Here is an 18,194-nt window from a genome sequence, read left to right on the forward strand (position 1 = left end):
TAAAACATTCCTGTTGAGGTACATAGAACGTGTAAGGTTTTACTTGGTCTAAGTCTGGTACAGATCTTAAGTTGACAGTTAAAAACTTGCAGGGCAGTGCTAACTGTCTCATCTCGTTTTAGAAATCCTCTTGCCCAGCGTTCACACCATTGGAGGCATTTGGCTTCAGGAAACAGCCTCTGTATATAGCCTTTGTCCAGGGTGCACCATCTGTTATCTTTGGGTCCCCAGGAAATTTTCTGGTTTTTTTTTTTTCCTTCATTATTTCTTATGTGCTTTTACCTATTACAGGCTCATTTTGCGCCTGCTCAGAGTTGGTCATTTCCTTCTTAAATACACTTTTTAAAATTCTTTGTAGTGGCTTATAAATCAGCATTTGTCTGGAGCTTGTTAAAATTGTCCTTGATCAATTACCTGAGGCATTCGTTTCATAAAAAGTGGTAGTCTCACGAAGTCGTCACCTTTTCAGCCATTCGAATGCTCTGCTTAGAGTAAGCTGAAAATCATTCTAAAGATGGGGGGGTTGTATTCTGAACATTCGCCTATCTAGGCCAGTCTTCTGTTTCAAATGCAGTGTCTTATCATCTGAGCCTTTTTAAGGGACAGTCTGTTTTGAGTTCTTGCTTCAGTCACTTCTGTAGCCAGGTGCTGTGTCCTGAGATATGTGAGAAAAGGAAACTCCCAGGGTCATCCCTTGTGAATCCGGCCTAGATAATTTTTGAGCGCAGTGTCTGTGCCTTCATTTGGGGTCGTGTCTGGACTTTGGTGGCTAGGGCGTAGTGAGGGTGAAGACTGTGCACGGACGTTAGCAGATTTCATTGTTCCTGTTAGGCAATGGCTGGATTCACTTTAAAGTATTTTCCCCAGTTCTTCCTGTCTCTTGCCTATACATAAGAGATGGCCCCCATTTTGCTTGATGCATTAAGTTATTGAGCTATGTTATTTCCATCCTTCCACTTTTAACATTCTTGATAAGAAAAATGTATTAATTGCTATTTTCTTCCCTCTTTGTGTGTATGTTATGGGAAGTTGGGGGTGAAGGTTGAGTTCACATTTAATTGAGTGGGAATTAGAATCTTAAATCCTAACTAACCCCTTTTGTTCTGCAGCGGTGTTTCTAAATTGGGAATGGGAAATCTGTTTTGCCTCAGTTCACTCTTCTCTCTAATTTCAGGACGGCAAGCTTACCAAGGAGGAGATTGTTGACAAGTATGACTTATTCGTGGGCAGCCAGGCCACAGATTTTGGTGAGGCCTTAGTACGACATGATGAGTTCTGAGCTGCAGACAGAGGAGCCCACATTTCTTCAAAAGTAATTTATTTTTACAGCTTCTGGTTTCACATGAAATTGTTTGCGCTACTGAGACTGTTATTACAAACTTTAAGACCTGAAAAGGCGTAATGAAAACCATCCCGTCCCCATTCCTCCTCCTCTTTGAGGTCCTGGAGGGAACTGTGCTTCTGAGGAACAACTCTAATTAGCACACTTGTGTTTGTAGATTTACACTTTGTATTACGCGTGACATGGTGTGTTTATTTTTGTATTTGTTCTCTGGTTGGGAGTATGGTATGAAGGAGCGGCATCCTCAGCTCGTGCTTGTAGGCGAATGTTAGCCCTTCACTCTTTCTCAGCCCTTGCCATATAATTTTTGTAATTCTGACGGAACTAATTTTTGTAAGCCTGAGATCAATAAGAAACGTTTAGGAGAGAGAAAAGGGAAAAAATACACCCCACAATTATATTTAGAGAGAAAACACTTAATATTGCCTGTTGAAAAGTATGTTTCCTAAGTAGTTAGGGGCCACATAATTCCATTCAGTTGCTCTAAGTCCAGCGGTTGATCGTGGCATTATCTGGGCAAGGACGGATCCCTGTGCTGTCACAAAGCTTGGCTCAACTTGATTTCATTCAATTTTTCTTCTTCCCAGTGGGACTAGCTGTTTGCTAATTTTGCCAGGCACAGCTGTGGTGGGAAGAGTTAGGGCCAGTGTCTTGAAAATCAATCAAGTAGTGAGTGTGAGCTCTTTACAGAGCTATACATAGAAACAGCTGGAAAACTAAGGGAAAAATACGAGTGTTTTCAGGGCACACACTTTTTTCTGGGTGTGCATCTGTTTAAGTGCTCAAGACTGTCTTGCCTATTGAATCACTGTAAGTGCCCCGTTCAGCTCCTGTTTCCCCAGGTGTTCCTAGGAATTAATCTTGCTTTCACTGCAATTAAAATGTACTCCTTCCCAATTATGTCATTTCATTGAAAGTGCCTTTAACGAGAGAAATGATCACTGAATGAAGGTTCTCTTAAGAAACCCTGAGATGAAATAAAAAGATTATTTGGACCACCTTACATGAAACTTACAACCTCCCAATATATTGGGGTTTTTGGTTTTTTTTTTTTCCTTCCCTTTCTCTTTCAGACAGTGGTTAAATAGCAGTATTAGTTAGGAGCTTGGTTGCAGTGTTCTTACCTTGTGGGCTGGTCTCCAAAAACCACATGCTGCTGAATTTACCAGGGACCCTCATACCTCAGAATGCGAACCACTTACTACCAGGCCTATTTCTGTGTCAGCTGAAGAGCTTGAACTCAGACTGAAAGATGAGAGGGCCTACTGAGAGGACTCTTTGGTTTGAGGACCATTGCTCAACCTTCTTGCCTTTGACCCATCGCCCCCTCTCCCCACTGCCCCCCAAAAAGTTTATTGTGGATCAGCAGATTGCCAATCCTTGTCAAAGAGAGGGACATTGTAGAAAGAAGAAGAAGCCTTGTGTTCCCAACTCACTTTACCCATATTTTATGTAACAAGAACTCTGTCTTTTTTGGTCCTTTTCTTACAGATGGACCTCTTTTGAGAAGAATTATTGTATTCCAAACTTTTTTAGCCCTCAGGTTACTAAGATAAATATATGTATATCTAACCTTTATTATTTCATATATCTCTCTGGATAAACCATTCAGGTGGTGCTGGGTGATTATTATAATCTGAACCTGGGCGTATCCTTTGGTCTTCCATGATCACGTTGAGGTGGACTACTTGGCCTGGTAAAAAGCCAGATTATCACGTAACTTGATCCTGGCCTTTGCATTGAGCTCTTGAGAGTGGATACACTCTTTTTAACCCCCGTGTAGGGGAATGTAAATTCTCTGCTCTCCAGATTCCCCATTTTTATCATTCAGAAGGTCAAAGATAGTAACGTCAACCCAGGATTAGAGAGGGTACGTCATGAGCCGTGTGGCGGCAGAGCCCCGCAGCTCACTAGGTACAGAGAACCCAGGCCTGATGTGAAAGTTATGCACTTAGAAAGCAAACCTGCATATGCTAAAATGGCAACTTCTGGATGCTGGGTGCTCAGCAGCAAGCGTACTCTAATCTCCAGTGACACCCCTGGATCCTCTTTTTGGTTTAAGTCAAGCCCGAGGCTGGTGAACAGTAGCTACACACCCACATTGTGTGTTCTGTGAATGCTAGCTCTCTTGAATTTGGATACTGGTTATTTTTTATAGAGTGTAAACCAAGTTTTATATTCTATAATGCAAACAGGTACCTATCTGTTTCTAAATAAAACTGTTTACATTCATTGTGGGGTATGCGTATGTCCTTTCTTCTCCTAAGAAATGGAATTCTTGCTTACAATGATGGGTGCTATAAAATGTCAAGAAAAGGTGGTCTCCTAGAAGGTTTACCATATCCCTTCCCAGCTCAGAGAAGTTCGGCCTTCTCCCAGATTAGCTGTTCCTTCTTTATTTCTGAAATCTTCTGGCATCTTTCTCACTACAGCTGTAACCCTTCTTTGCTTTCTTTGGGCCATTTAACTGGAGAGGAGTCCAGCTGCTCATTACATAATTTTCTGATACCAAACACAAGCCATTCCTGAATGTACACACAACATTTATCTTGACTTTTACTTCAAAAAGGCTCTTTTTCAGAGGGTGCAGAGGGGAAGCATAAAGTATAAAGTAAAACAGTTTTTTAAACATTTTGGTATAGTTTATAAATGGTATTAAGATAGACAGTCATTTTGAGAACATGAAGGGAATTAACTGTTTACTAAATAATGCAGCTTAAGACAGATATATAGGTTTAGCCAAATTGGGTGGGGAACACCTGGAATAATTCACGCTGGCTCAGGAGCTTCTGGACATGGCTGTACCTGCCAAAACTATAGGATTATTGTCAGTGTTGGCATAAAGAAGTTCTTCCAAACTCGTATTTTGGGCCTACTCAAGGTTTTGGTTTTTTCTTTATATCTCTCCGATTTCTAAGGTGTTTAAGTTTGTTCTAATTCAGAATATCATCTCAGAGCAGATCCTCAGTAGGAAAAAAAATTACAAAAAAGGAAGATAATTATTATCCGTACACTGAAAAATCAGCCATACTCCTTTATAGTTGCCTCATACGTGCTCAGTTCTCCGAGTGCTATGAAGCCACTTAGGAGTAGAAATTGAGGATTGTTGACAAAGCCTTTGGAGTGGTCTAAAGTAGACCCCGTTGAAACAATAGGAAAATGAAAAGTTGGCTCCCCCAATTGCCATTATGCCCTTCCCATCTTTTCCTTCATTTGTTAGTAGTTTGATTTTTGAGAGAGAAAGAAGAAATTTCCCTAAATGTAAAATCCTAGTTGCTGCAATAAGCCAGTATGGCTCCTTAGTTGGGGCCAACTTGACTGGGCGAGACAGTAGAGACTTCTGTTTTCTGGGAGCCGGACATTTCAGAATCATCTGTCATGGACTTCCCACACACCATCTCCATGATGCAGGCTCGGAACTAGAAGGAAAGGGCAGAATTGGAGATAGCCCCTTGCAGACCAGTACAGAGGAGGTGACGTCAAGAAATGGCGGGGGACAAAGAGATCTCATTCTTTGTTTCCCCAAAGCCTCGTGCAATGCCTTATACCCAGGATCTCTTCGTGTTTTTTTTTTCTTTTAAAAGATTTTTATTTATTAGAGAACGAGGGGGGGTGGGGGTGGGTGGGCAGAGAGAGAGAGAGAGAAACAGACTCCATGCTGAGCATGAATCCGGACGCAGGGCTCTATCCCAGCTACCCGGAGATCATGACCTGAGGCGAAGGCAGACGCTTAACTGAGCCGCCCGGGTGCCCCTCCTCAGGAGGTTTTGAATATATCTCCCCAGTCCTTAGAGCTACTCCTGGGTCTACAGTAATAATTCCTACATCTTTGGCTCAGAGGCTTCACTGTTGGGAAAACTCAAAGCAGCACCTGCCTCTTCCAAACACTCAAAAGCCCTACCAGAGTAGGCCTGCCCACCACCCTGCCATTATTAGAGGCTGCTCCCGATTGGAAAGAATTTCCACCCAGAGGTTTTGACTCCGTCTCTGTGGACTGAGGAAACAAAATAGCTATTAATAATTCTCAAAGCAGGGAGTTTGCCCCATAAGACAGGAACTCTTCTAGATTTATCCAAGTTTGGGTTTTTATTAGCTCAGATACAGGATTTGGGATAGGAGGCCACTTGGTACCTTCAGATGAGCTGTGTTAGAGATTTGTGCGTGTGTTGTGATTTCTGTGCTTTGCATATGCTCCTGCAGGCTGGAAGTTGGAAGGGAAAGGATTAAGAAATTGTGAAATGGAAGGACCAGGAATTTAGGGGAATGATCTATTAGTTTTTCAAGAAAATAAAACGCTTTCATTTTCATCCTGCCCTTTGGAGCAACCTGATTTTTATGGCTCAAGTTCTGTTTTCTCTGGGTTCTATTACCTTGTCTGGATGAGCACACCTGTCTCCCTGTGCTTACCTTGTTCACCCCTAGACACCGTTGAGTAGGGTCCAAGGTGCTCTGAATTAGAAGTCATTGGTGAGAAGAGAACCAGGTCTTATGAACTGGATGGAGCCTCATAGGAATGTGAATAGAGAGCTTTACCTGCTTATTCATGAAGCAGTAGATGATGGGGTTGTAGACACAAGCACTCTTGGAGAAGAAGGCAGGAATGGTGACAAGCCGTAAGTCCAGCCCGTGGTTCCGGTTGTTGACCATATACATAGCCATTGCGGCGTAGGGCGTGTAACAGAGACAGAAGGATCCCACCATCACCACCACCATACGGCTCACCTCCCGCTCGGCCTTCTGGGTCGAAGCGGACTCCTGTTGCTGGGCTGCAACCTGGGCAGAGATGGAGAAACGTTCTCTTCTCCCTGGCCCTCAACTCCCGTATCTCCACCCTTTCTACCAGGGAGGCATCCACTCCGGTCGCCTCTCTTCTGTCTCAGCTTCTGGCCTAGTGCCTCTCGCTCTCCTTCCCTGAGGAAGGGGGGATGGAGACAGCTCTCTGGTCTGTGACATCGGAAGGGATCACTTGCATCTCTTGGCACACATTTGAGCAGAGAGGACCCCGCCCTACTCTTCACACCATTTCATACTCCCTGCCCCCACTTCCTTCGCTGCTTTTATATAACCCCTCTGCATGGCCGTGGACATTTCCAGATGTCTTCCGTTCAGAAGCACTCACCATTCTTCCCTCTCATCTGGAGCCCCCTGACGCCCTCCTCCGTGATGCTCACAGAAATCACTCACCGCCCTGAGGGCTCCCAGCAGCTGTGAGTAGGAGAAGCAGATGAGGGCGAGAGGCACAATGAAGCAGAAGATGAAGAGGAACCAGGTGTAGTACTCGCTGCGGTACTTGGTTCCCACGGTGTACCAGTCGGGGCCGCAGGAACACTGCAGGCCTTCGGGGATGTACCTGCAATGGACCAAGCGCTCACCCACTGGACAAGCACCTGCCCACTGCGAGGCTCACGCAAGAATGAGTGCAGTGGGAGCGGAGATTCCTGGACTGCGCTCCCTACTTCGAACTCAGAGGACGCTCGAGGACTTCACGCAGGCGCGGTTTCTGTCCTTACCAGCTGAGGCCCTAGCACTTGACTCCCACAGCCCTTGCCCTCACCTACTCCGCTAGCTCTTTAAAAGTGGAGGTCAGGGGCGCCTGGGTGGCACAGTCAGTTAAGCGTCTGACCCTTGGTTTCAGCTGGGGTAGTGATCTCAGGGTCGTGAGATCGAGCCCTGCATTGGGCTCTATGTTCAGGGCAGAGTCTGCTTAAGACTCCCTCTCCCTCTGCCCTTCCCTGACCCCTGTGTGCTCTCTCTCTCTAAAATAAAAAATTTAAAAAAAAAAAAAAAAGGTCAAAGACTAAGGTTATACCCAACTCTTTCCACCCACACCAACCTGTGCTCCTACTCAGCAACACTGCCCTACACTCCTCACCGGCTCCAGCCAAAGAAGGGTGGGATGGAGACGCCAATACCGATGGTCCAGGTAGCCAGGACCACCATCAGCGCGTGCTTGGAGGTGAAGCGGAAGTTGCCGAAGGGCTTACAGATGACCATGTAGCGCTCAAAGGCCAGGAAGGCCAGTGACCAGCCTGTCACCAGACCTGTAGTGAAACGTGAGGGTAATTGGGGTAGACCGCCCCGCTCAGCCTGGCAGACAGAGTGGAATGCAGATGGTGGAGCAAGCATGGGGGATGAGGGAGTTGGACTGATGCTTGGTGAGGAGTTTGGGATTCGGTCAAACTTCTAGTCCCAAATGCTTTGTACCCCAATGATAAAGAGCACCAAGCTCCTTTTCCCCAGGTTCCCCGTTAGGGGCCCACTCTAACCCAACAGTCTGGTCCCTGGCTCCAATCCTGGAGCAGTCCTTTGTCTCTCCCGCCCAGTCTCCTTCCCCTGCAGTACCTGCTGTAGAGCCCAGGAAGGCCTCCAAGGCACAAACATGGCGGCCAAAGATGAAATATCCATGACAGCTGGCGATGAAGACGGTGGAGACCGAGATGCAGTAGACGAAGCCCGCCAGGGACACATTGACCAGAATATAGTTGAGTGGCTGTCGCAGCTTCCTGTAGCGCAACGTGGCCACTAGCACCGTGGCATTGAGTGGTGTCCCTGCAAAGAAGACGAAGCCCATGAAGACTGCCTGGAGGCGGAAGGCCCAGATAGGGCCAATGTGGTACTGAGGCCCATCCCATGGCCCCACCAAGGAGATGTTCTTGAACAGATAAAACTCTTCCTCCCCTGACATCTTACTCATGGGATGTCCCCCACGCTCTCTGGTTCCTCTTATAGATTACCATCTCACCACCCCTTCTTCCCCCACCCCCAAAGCCCCTTTGGGGAAAGGATGGCCCCTGGAGCCTTTTGGGCTCCGTGAATGATCAGTACTGATCCTAAGCCTCCTAAAGACAAAGTTTGAGATTAGGGATGTCCAAGCCCCCACCTAAACCTCCTTTTGTGGCCCCAAAGCCGATTGTGTGTTCTTGAGCGGATAAAAATATTGGGCTCAAAGAATCAACATGCAGGGCTTGCTGGGTGCTGGAATGAATAGGAATCGGCTCGCTGCAGCCCGGGGGTGCTGACCCATATTTAGCAGAGATGCGTCCACCACTTTCTCTGTGTGTGTGTGTGTGTGTGTGTGTGTGTCCTTTGAATGGAACTATTGAGGGTATGCCTTTCAGTTTGGATTCTGGCGCCCCTCCATCCCTATACGTTTCTGTGCCCATCTTCTCCTTTGTGGAAGGTGCCCCCTAAGTCTCCCTCTCCAGAGATCTTGGGCTCACAGCCAGCCTGGGGGGCAGCCTCTGGCCACAGAAGGGGCAGGGAATGGGGAGCACCCTGGGTGGGAGCACCTGCGTGAACAGCCTTCACAGATCAGTACGGGGCAACTGGACAATGCTTGAAGTCTAAGGCCTCCCTGGCTGCCTCTGTTTCTTCATGTCATCTACCCAGGGAGGTTTGCTGCTCAGACGCCCCCCTCCCAGCCAGGCTGAGGTTGGTTTGCTTGCTGGCTCCACCTCGAGCTCAGCAGTGCCCAAGTCGCCACCGTCATGCCCTGTCTGCCCTCAAGTCCTGCCCGGCTCTCACAGCCGGACTCAAGACCTCTTCTGCGCAGCGCACCCAGGGGCCAGCTCTGCCCTAAGCTCTGCCCTGTGGAAGTGTCCCCTGCCCCACCGTGAGCGCAGAGATAACGCGACGCGCTTTACATACAGGTAAGGGAAAGTGTTTGTATCACATGAATCTCCCACGGGGAAAAATTATAAACAAAATATGAAAAACAGCTCCTGGAAAGCGCTCTAAAGTACCCAAAGCAGGCAGCACGGAAAGGACCCAATCCTCGAATGAAAGGAGCCCTCTACCCGTACATGGATTATTGCCTGAGAGCACTCCCCAGTCTAGACGGCAAGGGACAGCTGGAACTCCAGTGGAAAGTGCCAGCCTTCATGCCCTGAAGAGTCAGAGGACAGAGTCTGGGGCTCCAGAGAAGCTGAAGATGGAAGGTGGGTCTCCTGGAAGGAAGGGCACCCCAGAAGAGGAAGTCTTCCCGTCAGCAGGCCACCTCCCCTCCAGTCCTAGGCTGCCTGCCGAGCTGTGCAAGGAGGGATGTCCAAGGAGCCCAGCAACGCGGGAGCCGGAGGTCTGGAAGCTGAGCAGAGCTTCGGGCTGCTATCCAGGGCAGCAGAGAAAGAGTCTGATTCCACCAAGTGAGAGGAACGGGACAAAATTTGAAACTCCCAAAGGCCACACCTCAGGACTAAAATCCATGTCCCTTGAATCCTGAGCTAGGAAGGCTCAAAGCAGGCCTGCCAGCCATTTGTGAGAGACGGATGTGTCCGCACACACGCGTGCACACAGACACACGCGTGCACACAGACACACACACTCCACAGGTGTGGAGGTAGGACCCCGGCAGAGACCCAGCTAAGCGCCAGGACCGCAAGGCCACTCGGTCTCCACTAGGTTGCCTGGGTCAGCTGGTCCTCTGCCCCGGGCAGGCTCTGATGACCAGGGCCAGAGGCCATCCCTGAGGCCGTGTGAACGCTACCTCTGGGCAGGGCCTGGGGCCCCTTGGCCTGTGCTGAGTGGAGCAGGTCAGCCTCTACTGTCTTCAGGCCTCTGCTGACGTGCCCATGTCTGTAAATGGGCCTGCGCTTGGGCTGCCAACCCAGCTGGTGTGGGCAAAAGACACCCCATGGCCCTCTCACTGGCACTCCCCAGGCCGGGCGGCTGCCCCCTTGGCCTTTCCTAGGTTCGTCCTAAAACCTTTCCAGGGGTGCCTGGGTGGCACAGCGGTTAAGCGTCTGCCTTCGGCTCAGGGCGTGATCCCGGCGTTATGGGATCGAGCCCCACATCAGGCTCCTCCGCTAGGAGCCTGCTTCTTCCTCTCCCACTCCCCCTGCTTGTGTTCCCTCTCTCGCTGGCTGTCTCTATCTCTGCCGAATAAATAAATAAAATCTTAAATAAATAAATAAATAAATAAATAAATAAATAAATAAAACCTTTCCAAACAGTCCCTTCCCACCTTATTCTACCAACACCAGAGGGGAGGGGGCAGTGGGCCCAAGCTGGGAGCAGCCCAGCCCCAGGTGAGCTGGGACAGATGCCCATGGCCCGGGGGTGAGCGGGGGGTGGCGGACAGCTCGGGCCAAAAAAGAGCCTGACCCGAGTATAGACTCTTCTAGGTACCAACACAGGGGACAACACATTTTCAGAGTCAGCGAAGCCATGGAGTAGGGAGCAGGAAGATTTTCAGGAGGGTACATGGGGTAAAGTGGAGGGTGACGGTATAAAAACTGAAGACACTTTAAGTACATTTAACATATACGGGCCCTTTGCGGGTTTAAAGTCACTTTGTTAATTTAGGCACATGACAATATACTAAGGCTTTGCAGAAGATTATGTTGGGTATATGTAGACCAGGATTTCTCCACCTCTACACTATTGATCTGTTGGACCAGACGATTCTTTGCTGGGGGAGGGGGCGCGGCTGTCTTGTGTATTGTACGATGTTTAACAGCGTTCCTGGCCACTACCCACCGGACGCCAACGGCACCAGCACCACCTCAGTCATGATGACCGAAAATGGTTCGAGACACAAATATCGCCTGAGAGGCAAAACCACCCCCTGCCCTCTCCCCTCCAGTTAAAAGAACTACTGACTTAGATTTGGACGTATACATGTCCAGAACCAAATGGAAAAAACAGTCAAGAGGAAATTTGTTTTTCCAGTCATTCTAATTGTCTGCAAAAGGGGGATTTTTTTAAGATTTATTTTCTCATTGTATTTATTTATTTTTAAAGATTTTATTTGACACGCACACAGAGAGAAAGAGAGAGAGCAGGGAGAGCCGCAGGCAGAGGGGGAGGGAGAAGCAGGCTCCCCGCTGAGCAAGGAGCCTGATGTGGGGACTCAATCCCTGGACCCTGAGATCATGACCTGAGCTGAAAGCAGACACTTAACCAACTAAGCTACCCAGGCGCCCCTATTTTTCCATTTTAGAGAGAGAGAGAGAGAGAGAGTCTGGGGAGGAGCAGAGGGAGAGAGAGAATCCCAAGCCAACGCTGCTCTGGGGACAGGGGCTGATGCAGGCAGGGCTCGATCCAACGACCCTGAGATCGTGATCCAAGCTAAAACCAAGAGTCAGATGCTCAATCAACCAACTGAGCCACCCAGGAGCCCCAAAAAGAGGATACTTTTTGAATAGTTTTAGCATTTGGGTTTTTTTTTTTTCCTATTCTTTTTAGGAGTTTATTCATTTATACTCCCACTTTTCCAGAAATAGTTTAAGGGAAGTTTGTGGGAATATATGGGGCACAAACAAGAAGTCATGAATCAAATGGAGGAGCAAAAGAAGAAGAAAAAGAACGACAGAGGGGAGTTCAAAAGTCAGGAATTAAATTGAAATATGACCACACATTCATGCTTTCAAGCAGCCACACATTTACATAAGTCCGTGTCCAAGAAGTAAATGTAAACCAACTGTTCTTGGGATTATGACAGACAGAAATGCCTCCCTCGGGACTACACAATGGAGACGTTGGTGTGATACAATAAACAACGTCCTCAGGAACATTCCCGAAGTGACAGAACACCCAGTTTCACAGGAATGGGTATACTCCTGACTACTACCCCTCAGTATGGACTCAACACAAAGCATTATTCGGAACTGGACATAAACCAGAACCAGAGCTCCGCGGGGCTGCTCTGATCCAGAGGACGTTGAGGCTCTCCGGAGGCTTGAAATACATTTGCCTTTGTCCTCTCCAATCATTGCTTCTCTCTGCCTAGATTTCCATAATTTAATTTCTGTTTTTGAGTGGATTATAGATATGTCCAGGACTGAATACTCAAAAAGCACTGAAGAATATACAGTGAAAAATCAGCTTACTTCCCACCCAGTTCCCCTCTCCCAAGGCAACCAGTGTTGGCTTTTGCTGCGTTGTTGATACATAGGAGGTGACAGTGACCTTGAGATGATGTGTTGTGACAATGTTGTCTGTTAAATACTGACCCATAAGGGTTCTCCAGACAAATGATGAGATAAGAGAAAGGTCTACTCGCTGACGTGGATGTGAGGAATCGTCAAAGGATTTGCCTGACTGAGAGCCGCCCTCTCTTGGAAGCTCCTAGAAGTAGAGCCACGGTTCTCCCCAGAGAATTCCATCTATGGCTTGTTGAACGCAGAGACAAACAAGTCATTGAGGGCCTAAAGTCCTAGTGCCCACAACAAGGCCACAGTAATTCTAGCCTTAGGGGGGAAAAGTGTATGGTAGGGTGCCAATGGCATGCCACCAGAGCGGCACTCTTCTCCCCAGACCCTTGCCATCCTGGAGGCGTCAGGCCGTGTGCAGGGCTGTTTCATGGCTGTCTCAATGGTGAAGAAGGGATTCCTGGTATTTAGTGGGCAGGACACTGTTCCAGACAGGCCACACAAGGAAGAATGATCCTGTCTCAAAATCGAACAGCACCCCCAGAGAGAAGCCCTGGCTGGACTCCAACCCCCGTCTCATCCCTGAAACATTCTTAGCCCCTAGGAGCCTCTCTTGGAGCAAGCTCACTTCCTGGCACATCTACCAAGAGGAGCAATTTAGGGAATGTGTGCTGAGGTAATGGAATGGCGTGTTGAGTGTGCTATTATTTATAAGCCAGTTTCGAGCTGGGGAACAGCTACCCAAAAAAGTCTCTTAGTTTTAGAATAGATGAGCTGTTGCCTTTCTCCCTGGCCATGATTCGTTAGCAGAACCGGTTGTCTGGTCCGGCCCTCCCTGGCAGGAGACCACGAAACCGCCCTGGATACAAACGAACGCTGGCCAGTCCTCTCTCTGAAGAGAGCGGCCATTCTTCCTGCCTACCCAAGACAGGACCGGGTTCATTAGGAAGCCTGCTTGAAAGGATGGAAAGCAGGAGACTTTCTTCAGGCTTGTGGTTCCTATTTGGAGCCAAGAGATGAGGATTGACCTGAATGTCTGTTGCCCCTAGTGATTTTTTGTGTACTCCCCTGAGACTTTTCTTTCACGTACTCACTCACTCGTTCATTCCACAGACATTTGCTAAGTGATGTCTACAATAACAGTTGTACTGTGAAGATGAGATTAATTTGGTAAAGTGATTACACAGAGCCCAGCGCATAGAAATGCTTGGGAGTCACTTGTCAGCAGGATTGCCAAGTGCCGGACACGAGGCTGGACCCAAAGACCAACAAGACAGGGCTCTGCCCTCTGCAAGCGAGCAGGGCCCGGTGGTGGTGGTGGTGGTGGGTGGGGAGGCGGGGTCATGGATATGGTACAATGGAAGATACAAAAGACAGAGAGCCCGGCAGGGCCCATTGGGTTCTCCCACAAGACCCCAGTTTCTGAACCTTCCCCTCACCCTCACTGGGGAAACTCCCAGCCAGAAGGAACCCACCCAGGCCACACTTAGCTTATTAGCAGGTTTTTTTCCTGCAGCCTCCCTGGGCAGGATGAAGAAGGCAGGCTGGGGTGTGGGAGGGAGCGTGAGTATTTACAGGATGTATTCCCATCTCTAGTTTTCTAGAAAGTCTGGGTAGCTGTGTCTACTGTGTTTAAAACAGACTTCAGATTTAGATAAATGTGCCTCTTGTAAGCTGAATGCAGATCAGTTTCCTTTTCTTAAAATAGGCACGACACCTATCTCACAAGGTTGTTATAAGGCTAAGGAAGATCCGCAAAGCACTGAACACACTACCCAGCCCATGTTAGCAGGAAGGGGCAACTTTCCTATTGAGTGCTTTCCCCCCAGCCTCATGTTGCCGTCATACTAACCCTCTCCTTCGTTCAGCATCTTACAGTCTGCAGACCGCCTTCCCAGACATCGTCTCGCCCGATCCTCAGATTACCCTGCAAGGCACACAGGGCAAGTGTTACCTCCCCAACTGACAGATGAAGAAACTGAGTCAGCGAATGTCTTCTAGTCCAGGCGATCTGGGTCAGTCTTCTGCTTCCTCCTCTAGGAGGCTGATGATGTGGAGGATTTTTTCTGGTGGTCTGATCATGAGGAAAGAAAGAAGTGCTGTTCTTCACGGGGTGCTGGCTCCCTCAGACCTGGGGCTCCCCTGGAAAATGGAGGTTGCTGGAACCTGGCTGCTTCTCTGCCTTTTCTCACCAGCATGCCCGCAAAGTCCGCGTGGTAGCTCCCGGGGGAGAGCCGGCTGGTCCCGGGGAAGGGGCCCGGCCTGGCGCCACAGCGGGCCAGGGAGGGGCGGAGAGAGCCAAGAGAGGCCAAGCCCGCTGGAGTGCAGCTGGCCTGGGCTGCCTGCCAGCCTGGGAGAAGATTCCACCTCTAGGAACCACAAACTGCGCCTGCTGCTGATGTGGCAGGGAAGGCACATCTGGCCAGACAGAACCATCAGTGGCTCGTTGGTCTAGGGGTATGATTCTCGCTTAGGGTGCGAGAGGTCCCGGGTTCAAATCCCGGACGAGCCCTTGTTTTCTGATTTTTTTTCCTGTACTCCAGCATACACTGCCTGCCCTTTTTAGGGGAGAGGCATAAAGATGGCCAAGTGGTGAGTGAATAAAGGACCCTAAGGACAAGCCGCCAGTCATTCTCCCCATTTAGCCATGGCCTGTACACACTCCATTCTTTCCACTGAGGCCAAATGGGGCAGGAGGGGACTGGCATGAGGAGCTGAGCTAAAGAAGGTTAGAGTCAAAGGGTTGCATTGTGTTAGGCAAAAAGAGCATTTTGGGGGGGCTCAGATGAATAAATGATCAGGACAATTTGGGGGGTGGGTCTGGGCCTCTGGAGGTCAAGAAAAGACAAGTTCCTTGTATAAAACTCAAGCTATGAAATGCACTGGATTCGAAGTCCAAAAAGGTAGGATTAAAGTTACAATTTTGAGTCTCAGTTTTCCCATTGAGAAAATGGGAACAGTAATACTTGTTTCTTAGAGTTCTTGGCAGGGTGAAAGCAATTGTATGTGAAAGCCCTTTGCAAACTGTTATGCACCTTACAGACATAGGGATTATTTGGAATAATGCTAAAGAGAAAGCAGATCTAGAGAGGAACTTCTGGCAACACAACAGACTAATGTAGCTATCTCCTCACCCAGCGCCCCCTAAAACACACACAGAAAGGTTGCATAAAGTAGATTTTAAAAATTAGTATTAGAGTGCCTGGCTTAGCTCAGTTGGTAGAGCATGTGACTCTTGATCTTGGGGTTATGAGTTCAAGCCCCACATTGGGTGTAGAGATTTACTTAGAAAATTTAAAAAAAAAAAAACATTAAAACAAAATTAATATTTGAATAATGCAAAAATTTATTAAAAAAAAAAAAGAAATTCCATGGGGAGCCTGGGGGGCTCAGGTGGTTAAGCATGCAACTCTTGATCTCAGCGTCATGAGCTCAAGCCCTGCATTGGGCTCCATGCTGGGCATGAAGCCTACTTGAAAAAAAAAAAATAGGAAGGAAATTCCCAGATATCAGAATTAAAGAAGGAATACAAAGCCAAAGAAAAGAAAAGCAGGGTATGCCTGGGTTCAGCCTCTAACTCTTGATTTGGGCTCAGGTCATGATTTCAGGGTTGTGCGATCAAGCCCCGACTGGGGCTCCATGCTCAGCATGGAGTCTGCTGTGCTCGAGATTCTACCTGCTCCTCCCTCCACTTATGCTCTCTCTCTCTCAAATGAAATAAATAAAATCTTTTTTAAAAACATAAAAGAGAAGAGAAGAGGAAGCTCTCAGAGTGGCCGTTGGTGGGTTTCAGACATAGATATATACCCAGGCACCTGGAGTTGTGTTTTAGTGCGTCTAGTTACAAGATATGTCACTTCAGCCCACCAGAGATGAGAAGCTGGGCTTAAACACTCTGCACAAAGCTCAGAACGTCAAGGATCTACTTTGTCCAAGAAAACCGATGCACACCAGTCCAAGGAACCAATGAAAAGGAATAGCAACACAAGTCAACTCAGGAATCGAAGTCTCAAGCCTGAGCAAATGCTTGTAATTGCATCTGGATTTATGTTCTCTGCATGACGCTGAATCCCCTGTCAAGCACAGAAATTAAATCTAAGCCTGGTTTAGGACACTTGGACCATATAGCCCCACAGAAGCAAGAAAGAGCTCCGTCATTGAGGCCCCTGGGTGGCTCGGTCAGTTAAGTGGCCGACTCTTGATTTCAGCTCAGGTCATGATCTCAGAGTCCTGGGACGGAGCCCTGCGTTGGGCTCCATGCTCAGTGGGGAGCCTGCCTGAGGATTGTCTCTCTCTCTCCCTCTGCTCCTCTCCCTGCTCATGCTTTCACTCTCTCTAAAATAAATAAATAGATCTTTTTTAAAAATTAAAAGAAAAGAAAAGAAAAGAAAAGAAAAGAAAAGAAAAGAAAAGAAAAGAAAAGAGCTCTGTTGCAGTGTTTCATAACCCAGGGCATGTGGGACTCTCACTAAACAAACAAACAGCTACTGAAGAAGAGTTCCCAGTAAAATACCAAACTAGACAAGGAAGTAATGCACCATAAGGAAGAGTCAGCAGACACAACCAATAGAAGAATCAACATTCCAAGAACTGTGCATAAGAAAAGAACATGAAAAACACTATTTAATAAGTATATTTAAAACTACTAAAGACAAGAAAATAAACCATAATGAAACTATGGCACTAAAAAAAAAAGCACCTTATTGAGAAAAAGAAATAAAACATAGGAAAAGACATACCACTGAAATTAGACTCAATGACCCATTAAACAGTAGACTAGACCCAGCTGATAAGAGAATTAGTGAATTGGAAGACAGAGCTGGTGAAATCATTCAACATATGGAGAGGGGGAAGTGATGAGATATGAAGTATGAAAGAATAGTTAAAAGACACTAGTGAAAGCATAAGACAGCATTAGCAACAAAAGATTATAGAAAAAAAATAGAATATTTTCCAAAGGCCAAGAGAAAACTGTCAACCTAAATTTCTATGCCCATTAAATTTCTATTTAAATTATAGGAAATAAAGACATTTGAGAATGTTCACCAAAGACTTTCATTGAAATGCTGCGAAAAGATACACTTCATAAGGAGAGAACAAATAAGAAGCAGAGTGAAATGCAAGGAGGAATGGTGAGCAGAGAAATTTATAAATATGTTAGTGAGTCTAAACGAGCACTGAAAACCCACTGTTAGTGGAACGTAAATTGGTCCAACCGCTTTGTAGAGCAATTTGGCAATAATCAGTAAAGTTTAAGATGACATATTCTATGACCCAGAAACTCTACTTCTTGGTATCTACCTTAGAGCAGTGCTTACGTGTATGCCCAAGACATGCACAGCACTAACCACTAAAGCACTGTTTTCTTTTTATTTAGTTAGTTAGTTGTTTGTTTATTTGAGAGAGAGCACCCGAGAGTGGGGCCGGGGGAGGGGCAGAGGGAGGAGGAGAGAAGCAGACTCCCCACCGAGCACCCAGCAGGAGCCCATGTGGGCCAATCTCTAGAAATCCTGAGATTGAGACCTGAGCTGAAATCAAGAGTCAGATGTTCAACCAACTGAGCCACTCACGCACTTCCAAGGCATTGTCTTCTAACACAGAAAACTGGAAACAGCCTAAATGCCTATTAGCAGAAGAACGGATAAATAAATTGTGGTATATTCAAATACTGAAATAGTATTCAGCAGTTAAAATTCATTCATTGGAGCTAAATGAAACACGGATAAATGTAAAAAAAAAATGTTGAGAGAAGAGGGTTTGCAGAATTTTTATTTATTTTTAAGTTATCTCTCTGCCCAGGGTGGGGCCCAGACTCAGGACCCGGAGATCGAGGGTCACACGCTCTACCAACTGAGACAGCCGGGAGCCCCCAGATAGATTTTTTAAATACATAAATCAATATTTTGTTGTTTGTGGATACAAATGTATAAAGTAAAACTGTGAAACCGTAAATAGAAGGGCTAGCTCTGAACCCAATGTGGCAA

General features: G+C 47.2%; 2 protein-coding genes and 1 non-coding gene across 8 annotated transcripts in view; 2 read left to right on the plus strand and 1 right to left on the minus strand.

The window, feature by feature from the left end:
• The window catches only part of CALU (calumenin), a 26,833-nt gene extending 23,259 nt beyond the window's left edge, over nt 1-3,574 (plus strand). For all 4 annotated transcript variants that reach the window (XM_026510668.4, XM_026510674.4, XM_057304117.1 and 1 more), the window contains exon 7: nt 1,175-3,574. In XM_026510668.4, coding sequence (XP_026366453.1) covers nt 1,175-1,279 — 105 coding nt within the window. In that variant the 3' untranslated portion in view covers nt 1,280-3,574. The remainder of the gene's footprint in view (nt 1-1,174) is intronic.
• OPN1SW (opsin 1, short wave sensitive) lies at nt 2,350-14,490 on the minus strand. 3 transcript variants are annotated; one of them, XM_057304115.1, is made up of 6 exons: nt 14,063-14,490; nt 7,685-7,891; nt 7,215-7,383; nt 6,527-6,692; nt 5,876-6,115; nt 2,350-4,761 (listed from the first exon to the last, which is right to left on the minus strand). In XM_057304115.1, exons 1-6 carry the CDS (start codon nt 14,079-14,081, stop codon nt 4,642-4,644), a joined length of 921 nt encoding a protein of 306 aa, XP_057160098.1. In that variant the 5' UTR covers nt 14,082-14,490; the 3' UTR covers nt 2,350-4,641. The 3 variants fall into 3 exon arrangements, with proteins under 3 accessions (XP_057160098.1, XP_026366444.1, XP_057160099.1); XM_026510659.4 differs by lacking the exon at nt 14,063-14,490 and having other exon boundaries at nt 7,685-8,036; XM_057304116.1 differs by lacking the exon at nt 2,350-4,761 and having other exon boundaries at nt 5,411-6,115.
• A 160-nt stretch (nt 14,491-14,650) lies between these two features.
• Nucleotides 14,651-14,722, plus strand: TRNAP-AGG (transfer RNA proline (anticodon AGG)). Its single transcript has one exon. It is a non-coding gene; the product is annotated as a tRNA-Pro (tRNA).
• Nucleotides 14,723-18,194: the final 3,472 nt, after the last annotated feature.

This window comes from Ursus arctos, unplaced genomic scaffold (genome assembly GCF_023065955.2).
Source record: "Ursus arctos isolate Adak ecotype North America unplaced genomic scaffold, UrsArc2.0 scaffold_3, whole genome shotgun sequence".
Taxonomy (NCBI): Eukaryota; Metazoa; Chordata; class Mammalia; order Carnivora; family Ursidae; genus Ursus; species Ursus arctos.